Source organism: Silene latifolia, chromosome Y, assembly GCF_048544455.1.
Source record: "Silene latifolia isolate original U9 population chromosome Y, ASM4854445v1, whole genome shotgun sequence".
Taxonomy (NCBI): domain Eukaryota; kingdom Viridiplantae; phylum Streptophyta; class Magnoliopsida; order Caryophyllales; family Caryophyllaceae; genus Silene; species Silene latifolia.
The window spans coordinates 378,175,952-378,185,593 of NC_133538.1; the positions used below are offsets into that span (position 1 = coordinate 378,175,952).

Sequence of the window (9,642 nt, forward strand, 5' to 3'; positions counted from 1 at the left end):
GTTCCATATTTAGATGATGATGGCATAGCGGAATTGAGGTCAATTCCTTTCCAAGAGGGAGGGAATGATGCGGACATGGATAAGGTCGATGAGGTAGTGATCGATGGTGCTAGTGGGGGTTCGAATGATGACGTGGCTCGTGCTCAATTCCTGGCGAAACAACACGGCTGGTTTGGAGAGTCCAAGTCCCTCATGGTGTGTTTAATTTCAAGCATTGAAGGAGGGGTTTGAGTAGCTCAAGAGGATGGTTCTTTACTCTTTTAAATGTTTGTTTTATTACTCTCTTTAAGGCCTAATTACTAGTTTGATTAGGTATACGTAAGTTATGGTTAAGCCAAGAGTCTTTCTCTGTTTTGTTTTGCTATATAAAGGCTAGTTGTAAGGAGAATAAGACCATTCAAGTTTTGAAATAAAAACATCAGAAAGTTTTCCCTTTCACCAGAACAATTCTTGCTTGCTTAGCATTTGTTGTTTCCGCTTTTATTCAACGTGTATTGAATATTAGCCCGAGCGTTCTCAATAGGTCTTGGGTTCGTTCCCCATTGATAAGTTATAGGTCTAACTTATCAAATATCGCTTCTGCATTTAAATTCGTATCAATTCCCTTAATTAGAAGTCAATCACAAGGAAATCACACTTAATAATTGATCAAACTTATTAACTCCTCTAGTGGAAATCACACACATAGATTAATTAACAAGAAGATGAAGCAATAGGAATCTAATAGGTGTAATTACGCACAATGAAATCACAATTAATGAGCAATCACAACTTAATCTCTCTAATGTTGATTAAACCAAGAAGAAATAACATTCATTAGTCTAATAACAAGTTGTTGCAACATGGGATTACAAGGAAATCACACTTAATAAACCCAACAACATATAAATTAAGGAACTTGGAAAGATTATGTAACAAGGAAATCACACTTAATCACAATAATCTAACAAGGATTCCAAAATTAAGCAATTAAACACAAGAGATTAAGAACAATAATAATAATTAAGGAAAGATTAAGGAGTCTTACATCAAAAGATTATGCCTTTGACTCGGATTAAGAAAGGGAGATTAGTTCTCCATGCTTATATCTAAACCCAATTCAAAAAGATGAAAATATTCCCAAATTACAACTTGATTAATTAAAGTGAGCATAAGATGTCTTAACCTACTTGAAAACATCCTATTTATAGTCTAACGTAACCTAATAATCATGGGCTTAACACAGGAAAAGTCCGTAACACAAAACGGCATGAACCCAGAAAATTCGCACCGTGCGAGTTTTGGTGTCTGGAAACTCGCACGGTGCGAGTTTGGTCCTGGAACGCGCTTTTCTTTCGTGCTTTACTTGATCCTTGGAAGGCTTTCCCATAGTATTTCTTCAATGCTTGTTCTTGGCTCTTCCTTGGACACTTCTCTCGATCTCTTGGCTTCTTAATATTCACTTGAAATCATGCTAAATGGTGAAGCACATGGAATTGGCTAAATAACGTCAAAATCGTCAAAAACCGTCACCAAGTGTTACCAAATGAGCTTTAAATGATGCCAAAACTATGTAGAAATAGGAGCTCATCAAACCCCCTACACTTAGCCCTTTGATCGTCCCGAGCAAACTAGAGTAAACCTAATCACCACCTAGGCCAAGAAAGTATAGGCACTCCTAATTCCCCTCTCTTCATCTCGCTCTTCCTTCTTATATCATCCCTCGACTAAGCACATGGTCACTTTTCTTCATAGCTCCAATAAGTGAGTAAGTGACCCAAATTCCACCAATACGGACCTCTCTTATCTCACTCCCCCTCCTTATGTCATCGCTCTTCTAAGATGATCCTAAGTCCACCAATTCAACCATTCACCCTTTTCCCAAACTCATCACACCCTCCTTATTACTCCCCCTTATCACTCCATTTGGTTCAACACAAGGCTACCATAGTCATCAAAGCCTCTCCTAACCCGTCAATTAGGCAACCTCAAACACCTCCATACTTCAACAATTCTCCAACAATGCATAACTCAACAACCAAACTCAACCTCTCCAACAATGCATAAGACAAGTCAAAACAAATCAACTCCAAACATCAAGTATGCCAAGCACTAGTAACAAAGTAAGCTTCCAAATCCCCCTCCTAGTCTCGGCATACTACTAACCTACCCTTCCGACCTTCTAGAGCTCCACCACTTATGTCACCAACACCAATTGTAAATAGTCATGTATGTGACATGATTTCGAGGCTTCTTAGAGGTCACAAGATTTTTCAATTTTTTTTCTACTTCTCTCATTTTGCTTAAACCGCCCTTTCGGGTTTTCGGTTTAGCTCTTTTCCTCACCTCTACTCTCGTGGCTCGCACTCTTTTCTTCATTTTGCCCGGAGCGCCCTTTCGGATTTTCACTCCGGCCTCGGCCACTTTCCCACTTTTGCCTAGGATGCCCTTTCGGGTTTTCATCCTAGCCGGGTTTTTCTTTTTCTTTTTCTTTTTTCTTTTTTCTTTTTTTTTCGTTTTTTTTTTTTTTTTGAAATGAAATCCAATGCATGGAACAAATATATTACAATATATACATGATACCAACTCATGCCCACCCCACACTTAAATCTTCACTTTGTCCCCAAAGTGTGAGGTGAACACCCTAAACTCACTCAAGAGTGTGAGCTTGAGGCACCTCCATGTTCCGGAGGTCCTCCCCTTCTTATTGATTCTCTTCTTCTTCTAAATCTAGCCATTTCGGCTCTTGTTTCTTCAACCTTGGTCTCACTATACCCTTGGTATTGGGTGGGGAATTGATGCATGTATTGAGCATTCATGGCCGCCATCATATCAAAAGTTGCTTTTGAAGTATAACGCATCTCTTCCAAATCCTCTTGGTAGTGGTGGTAGCGGTTTTCGGTGATTCCCCACCGAGCATTCTCCGTAAGTTGCATTTGAGAAAGGGTAGACTCAAGGTTTGAGACACGGTTGGTGATGTTGGATTGCCATGTTTGGAAAGCCGGGTAGTTGAATTGAGGGTCCGTGAAAGGATATTGTTGTTGTTGTTGTTGTTCTTGTGGCATTTGGGGTGTAGTGAAATGGGGCTCATCAAACGGGGCATTAGGCATGGGTTCATCATATGGTGCATCATCATGAGGCATGTCACCAAAAGTCAAAGCCCCCCCCCCCCCTCCCCACTTGTGGTTGCTCTCCACCCTCATCCTCATTTGGTTCAACTACTTGGGCCCTATCAACCCAAAGGTCCACAAATGCATCGTCGGGAGGCATATAGAAATCTTGTGCACTCCCCCACCCCAAGGGTGAGTTGGGGGGGGGGGGGGGCGGGGTAGGTACATGTAGTACTTGTAGTTTTGCCCAACCGTGCACCAAATTACCAAGGGGGTGATTTTGTCGATCACCTCAAGCATATGTGCTTTCTTCAAGTAATGGTAGTCTATGAGACCACTACCATCAAGTTCATAAGCATTGGGTGGAATTGGTACACCCGTCTTTTCCATAATCAATTCAATCATGCCCCCAATGAATATGGTCCCCTTTGGATCCTTTTGTAACTCAAGGCAACCGCTCACAAACAAGTCAACCCAATCCAAAATTCCCCTCCCCTCCGGGGTCATGGATCATAGGCATTGTATTTGTTGGTAGTTCATTTTTGTAGGTTCGGTCATGACCAAGAAGTTGGTGTTTATGTGGCGGCTTAAGAGGCGCAAAACCGGGTTTGGGAGGTTTGTGTTTTTCGAGTTTCCATGCCTCACATCCCCCGTGATATCATTCCAAAAGGCACTCATCTTTTTTTTTTGTCAAGGGTTTCTTTGATGGGGGCTTTGGTGATGTGGAGGGCCTCTCTTACCTCATCATAAGTCAAGGTGTGGGTAAGGCGGCATGCCCGAAATTTGATCCCCGGGGTCTTGTCCCTTCCCAATTTCACTTTTTCCAAAGAAGAAAGAAACTCAAAGGTAACACCCCTCCGGGTGGGTGCCGCCATGTTAGTGTAGGCCTCAAGTCCGACCTTTTCTAAGAGCATTCGGGCCATGGGAAGCATTTCCAACCCGATAAGGACGTTTTGGTCAAGGAATTTAGTTTGTGCCACGGTTGACACCGAAGCAAACTTCTTCCAATTTGTGAGGGCCTTGTCTCGGAGGCCCTCCTTGCCCGAGTATTCATTCTCATCATAAGTCGAGGCTCCCTTGGGTCCTTTTGAGGAGGAAGCCTCGGTAGCTTTACCTTTGCCCATTGTAGAACAATTACTTTTCAGAAAAACACAATTTTTGGAAATGATTTTGGGTGAGGCAAAAGAACAAACACCTAATATACACTACAAAAATGATGTGCTAATTAACTATTTGCTGGAATTAAAACACCTCACAAGTTAAAAGATTGTTTAAGGACAAACTTCAACACAATTAAACAACCAAATTTCGATTTTGAGGCACTCAAATTCGAAATTAAGGTAACTATGAATGACAAGAAGAAGAATAAGGTTTTATACCTCCCTTTGATCCTTGTTTGTGTTGTTGGTTGATGAATGCTAACCAAGAATGCTTAAATTCGTCCCTCCAATCCAAGTTGCAACCCCAAAAGTCTTCAATTCTTCAATCACTTCGAAACCCTAAGTCGAAATTGTTGATGGTTTTGTGAGTTTTCTGCAATTACCTTGCCCAAATTGATGTTGGGTATGGAAAGTTGATAAAACTTGAAGGTTAATTGCTTGATTTTGATGATTTGAGAAGGGTTTGATGAGCGATTTTGAGGGGGTTAGGGTTAGGGTGAAGAGAGAGGGTGAATACTAAAGGAATTGGGGAAGAACAATGCTAGGTGTCGTGAAAAAGCAAGCTGAAGTGGGCATATGCAGTTTTCTCGCACGGTGCGAGAATAGCTCTCAAAAATGTCGCACCGTGCGACTTTGCTGCTGGAATCGTCTTTTTTGGTTGTTTAATTCTTCACTCTAGCCAATATTTTTACACATCATTCTTCCTTCTTTTCTTCACATATGCCCTTGAGTTGGTATCCTATCACTAAAACACACATTAAACCATCCTAACATGCTAAAACATTAATGAAAATGCAAATGATTTAATTTATAATGCGAGAATTAAAGGATGCAATTAATTTAAACATGAAAAATTCAATAAAGACAATGCAATGCGGAATTTAAATATGCAAGGGAAAGAAATATTTACAAAATTTTGCCGTTTATTTAACGTCGATGGCTCGACAAAGTTGCATCTTCATTAATTTGAGTAAATTGGATCAATAAGGTGGAGTGTTTCCACTTCACCCACTTCAATTCCTTCATGATAATGTTTAAGCTTTTGACCATTCACTTTCAAAACTTTCCCGAATTTCAAGCATTTGATTTCAATTGCTCCATATGGAAAAACATGAACCACTTCATATGGCCCCATCCACCTAGACCTCAATTTCCCGGAGAAAAGTCTAAGCCGGATTTGAAAGAGTAAGACTTTCTCTCCCACTTGAAACACTCTTCTTGAAATCATGTTATCGTGCCATGCTCTTGTTCTTGCCTTATAAATGGACGCATTCTCATAAGCATCATTCCGAATTTCTTCCAATTCTTGAAGTTGAAGTTTCCTGTGAAGGCCCGCTTCATTCATTTGCAAGTTGAACGACTTGATCGCCCAATAAGCTCTATGGTCAACCTCTACGGGTAGATGACACGGTTTCCCAAAAAGTAAGCGGTAAGGTGACATCCCGATTGGCGTTTTGTAAGCCGTGCGATAGGCCCATAAGGCATCATCCAACATCAAGCTCCAATCCTTGCGGTCGGGATTCACCGTCTTCTCAAAGATAGCCTTGATCTCCCTATTAGAAACCTCGGCTTTACCGTTGGTTTGAGGGTGATAGGCGTTTGATACTTTATGAAGTACCCCATACTTTTTGAGAAGAGCTCCAATGGCTTTGTTGCAAAAGTGAGTTCCACGGTCGCTTATCAAGGCTTTTGGGAAGCCAAACCGAAAAAAGATGTTGGTTTTGATGAATTCTCCAACTACCTTTGCATCATCGGTCTTGGTGGCTTTAGCCTCAACCCACTTGGAGACATAGTCCACCGCCAAAAGTATATAAACATTGCCACAAGATGCGGAAAATGGTCCCATGAAGTCAATACCCCACACATCAAATATTTCACAATAGATCATGGGTGTTTGTGGCATTTATCCTCTTTTTGAAATGTTGCCAACTCTTTGGCATCTATCACATGTCTTCACCATGGCATGAGCATCTCGGAATAATGTGGGCCAAAAGAAACCGCTTTCCAAGACTTTTCTAGCCGTTTTCTTGGCTCCAAAATGCCCACCGCAAGCATACTCGTGACAAAATTTAAGAATTGCAATGATCTCGGTATTCGGGACACATCTCCTAATGACTTGATCGGCACAAAATTTCCAAAGGTATGGGTCATCCCACACATAGTATTTAGCATCACTCTTGATCTTATCCCGTTGGGAGCGAGAAATACCCTTTCGGAATTCTTGTAAGACCAAAACGTTGACTATATGGGCATACCATGGCTCAATGGAGGACAATGCTAGGAGTGTGTCATCCGGAAAGGAAGCTTGTATTGGTGATTCCAAGACTTCTTGAGACTTCTCTTGCACAATTCGACTTAGGTGATCCGCCACCGTGTTAGTTGTGCCCTTCTTGTCTTTGAGCTCAACGTCAAACTCACTCAAAAGTAGTACCCATCTCATCAAACGGGGCTTGGACTCCTTCTTGTTCACCAAATGCCTTAAGGCGGCATGATCCGTGAAGATGATGACCTTGGCTCCAAGAATATAAGGTCGAAATTTCTCTAAGGCAAACACCACCGCAAGAAATTCTTTCTCGGTAGTTGTATAGTTTCTTTGAGCCTCATTCATCATTGTCGACGCATATTGAATAACATGAGGTGCTCTTCCTACTCTTTGGCTAAATACCGCGCCAAGGGCATAATTGCTTGCATCCAACATTATCTCAAACGGTTCATTCCAATTGGGAGGTTGAATTATAGGTGCCGAAATAAGCTTCTCCTTGAGCATATCAAAAGCTCCCTTGAATTCTTCACTCATGATAAATTCACAATCCTTTTGAAGTAGATTGCATAGAGGAGTGGCAATCTTGGAGAAATCCTTAATAAAACGCCGGTAGAACCCGGTGTGACCTAGGAAAGATCTCATTTCACGCACATTAGTAGGATAAGGCAAGGTGCGAATGGTATCGACCTTGGCCTTATCAACCTCAATCCCCCTAGAGGAGATCACATGTCCCAAGACTATTCCTTCATCAACCATGAAATGACATTTCTCATGGTTGAGAACGAGGTTGGTATCAATACATCTTTGCAAGACCCAAGTGAGATGACTCAAACAATCCTCAAAAGATTGGTGAACGGTAAAATCGTCCATGAATACTTCAATAAAGTTCTCAACATGATCTGAAAAGATACTCATCATGCACCTTTGGAACATTCCCGGAGCATTACAAAGACCGAAAGGCATCTTTCTATATGCAAACGTTCCAAAGGGACATGTGAAAGTTGTTTTTGTTTGGTCCTCGGGTGCAATTGGAATTTGAAAATAACCCGAGTAGCCATCCAAAAAGCAATAAAAAGCTTTTCCCGCTAACCTCTCCAACATTTGATCCATGAAGGGAAGCGGGAAGTGATCTTTTCGGGTCACGACATTGAGCCTACGGTAGTCGATACATACCCGCCACCCATTTTGAACTCGAGTGGGGGTTAAAACACCTTCATGATTCTCGACTACCGTTAGCCCGGATTTCTTTGGGACAACTTGGGTTGGACTAACCCATTGACTATCGGAGATAGGATAGATCATACCTACATGAAAGAGTTTGAGTACCTCTTTCTTCACCACATCCATCATTGGAGGGTTCAAACGCCTTTGTGGTTGTCGAACGGGCTTTGCTTCATCTTCAAGAAGAATCCGGTGCATGCATAAAGTGGGACTAATGCCCTTGATGTCGGCCATTGTCCACCCAATTGTTTCCTTGTGTTGCTTAAGAACTCGAATGAGAGCCTCTTCTCGCTCCTTAGTAAGCTTGCTTGAAATAATTACCGGTAAAGTTTCTCCATCTCCTAGAAATGCATACTTCAAGTGGCTTGGTAAGGGTTTCAATTTAACAATAGGAGGCTTGACAATAGAGGGTACGGGTTTCTCCTTTGGTAGCTCTTCTAACCATTTGGAATAAAGGAAGAAAAAATCCTGGACAGGGGGATTCTCGCACGGTGCGAGTTCTGGCACTGGGAAACTTGCACGATGCGAGTTCCCTGTTGTTTTCCAGATTTCTTCCTTTTCTTCCCACTCTTCCATTGGGGGGTTTTCTTCTAAGTCCTTGATTGTTTCCTGCAAATTACAAGACAAAGCATACCCCACATCCTCTCCAACCAATCCATTAGTCAAAACAACATCTAATGCATCAACTTTACACAATTCATACACTGTTTGCACAATTGGTTCAAAAATCTCAAGAAAACATAAAGATGAAGTCTTGGTTGGGTATTTCATTGCCTCATGGATGCTATACTCAATCTTTTCCCCTTCAAATTCCATTGTGAGACGTCCACTAGATACATCAATCTTGGTGTTGGAGGTTCTCATGAAAGGCCTTCCCAACAAAATGGGAGTGGACCCTTTCTCGGGTTCCATTTCAATCACATAGAAGTCGGCGGGGAAAAGCATTTCCCCCACCTTCACCAAGACATCTTCCACAATTCCCTTAGGATAGATATTGGACCTATCGGCCAAAGAAATGACCGTACGAGTCGGTTTCAAAGGCCCTAACTTGAGAGACTCATAAAGGTAATTGGGCAAGACATTAATAGATGCACCTAAATCAAGCATAGCATGTTGACAATCCAAGTCACCAATTTTACAAGGGATGGTGAACATGCCCGGATCACTACATTTTTGTGGCAACCGTTTTTGAAAAATTGCCGACACATGTTCACTAGCCCTTACCTTTTTCATGCTCTTTGCCTTATTGGACCTCTTAGTAGTGCACAACTCTTTCAAAAACTTTGCATGCTTGGGCACACTACTAAGAAGGTCAAGAAGTGGAATGTTTACCTCCACTTTACGAAAGATATCGTAAAGGTTTGAAGTCTTCTTGTCAATTATCCTTGTGTCATTCAAGGCACTTGGAAATGGAGCTTGTGGCTCATATTCCGGAAACGGTTCATTGACCCTTATTTGTTGAGGTGTAGATGCTTCCCCATGTTCCACTACCACTTCAATTTCATCTTCAACTACATCCTCCACTTCATGAACAATAGGAAGTGGTCTTGTCTTCTTAGGAGCCTTGGGTGCCTCTACCAACTCTCTACCATTCCTCAAAGAGATCACTTTTGCTTGTTCCTTGGTGGGTGGAGGAATAGTGTGAGAAGGGAGGCTCCCTCCTTGAGTGGGTTGAGAATTGAGTGTATTGAGGATTTGACCAACTTGGGTCTCAAGGTTAACAAACCTAGAGTCGATGAGTCGGTTTTGTTGAAGCATGGCGGTTTGAAATTCCTTGGTGTTGTTTAGCAAGGCTTGACTTTCTTTTTGCATTGCCACTTGATTCATAGCAAGTGTCTTCATCATCTCTTCCAAGGAATTTTGTGATTGGCTTTGATTTTGATTAGGCTTTTGAAATGAGGAATTTGAG

The 9,642-nt window shown here is 41.7% G+C and overlaps 1 protein-coding gene across 1 annotated transcript; it reads right to left on the minus strand.

The window, feature by feature from the left end:
* Nucleotides 1-6,152: 6,152 nt before the first annotated feature.
* LOC141631917 (uncharacterized) lies at nucleotides 6,153-9,578 on the minus strand. Its single transcript, XM_074444525.1, has 3 exons — nucleotides 7,724-9,578; nucleotides 6,958-7,411; nucleotides 6,153-6,906 (listed from the first exon to the last, which is right to left on the minus strand). The coding sequence occupies exons 1-3, from the start codon at nucleotides 9,576-9,578 to the stop codon at nucleotides 6,153-6,155; spliced, it is 3,063 nt and encodes a 1,020-aa protein (XP_074300626.1).
* Nucleotides 9,579-9,642: the final 64 nt, after the last annotated feature.

Bases quoted from the DNA above. Each gene is read 5' to 3' on its own strand.
- LOC141631917 (XM_074444525.1), bottom strand. From the start codon at position 9,578: ATGATGAAGACACTTGCTATGAATCAAGTGGCAATGCAAAAAGAAAGT. The intron at 7,412-7,723 runs GTGTTTTAACCC...GTATCTTTTCAG, and splicing joins GGTAGTCGAGAATCATGAAG to ATCATGTTGAGAACTTTATT. The intron at 6,907-6,957 runs GTTTGAGATAAT...CGCGGTATTTAG, and splicing joins CCTCCCAATTGGAATGAACC to CCAAAGAGTAGGAAGAGCAC.